Source organism: Trachemys scripta, chromosome 15, assembly GCF_013100865.1.
Source record: "Trachemys scripta elegans isolate TJP31775 chromosome 15, CAS_Tse_1.0, whole genome shotgun sequence".
NCBI lineage: Eukaryota > Metazoa > Chordata > Testudines > Emydidae > Trachemys > Trachemys scripta.
The window spans coordinates 26,906,285-26,906,786 of record NC_048312.1 but is presented as its reverse complement, the minus strand read 5'-3'; the positions used below and the strand labels follow the sequence as shown (position 1 = coordinate 26,906,786).

Sequence of the window (502 nt, the reverse complement as noted above, 5' to 3'; positions counted from 1 at the left end):
AGCTTCCGGCCGGGACCCCGCAGGCAGCCGCCGCCGGGGAGCCAGGGCGGCCGCGCTCGGGCCGGGGAGCGGAGCGCGCCGCAGCCGCCCGAGCGAAGGAGACGCCGATGGAGGCGCCCGGGGGCCCGGCCGCCGCGCTCCGGGGGCTGCCTCGTCCCGGGCGGGCTGGAGCGCTGCTGCTGCTGCTGCTGAGCTGGGGAGCTGCCCAGGAGCTGCGACCCGGCGGGAGGAACGTGTGCGGAGCCACCGGGTAGGAGCCGCCGCGGCCCCGCCGCCCCCTGCCCCGCCGCGGGAACCCGGGAAGAGCTGCCCCCTCCCGCCGGAGAGGGGCCCTGCCTTGCGCCCCCCCCTCCCGAGAGGGACAGCTGGGGGCGAGGGTCCCGCTGGCCCTGAGATCCCCCCCCACCCGAGAGGGGCAGCTGGGGGCGAGGGTCCCGCTGGCCCTGAGATCCCGCCCCCCGAGAGGGGCAGCTGGGGGCGAGGGTCCCGCTGGCCCTGAGAT

At 80.3% G+C, this 502-nt stretch overlaps 1 protein-coding gene across 2 annotated transcripts in view; it reads left to right on the top strand.

The window, feature by feature from the left end:
* The window catches only part of SCARF2 (scavenger receptor class F member 2), an 89,937-nt gene continuing 89,435 nt past the window's right edge, over positions 1 to 502 (top strand). The window contains exon 1 of one of the 2 annotated variants that reach the window (XM_034791297.1): positions 1 to 250. In XM_034791297.1, coding sequence (XP_034647188.1) covers positions 108 to 250 — 143 coding nt within the window. In that variant the 5' untranslated portion in view covers positions 1 to 107. The remainder of the gene's footprint in view (positions 251 to 502) is intronic. The other variant, XM_034791296.1, reaches the window with a different exon arrangement.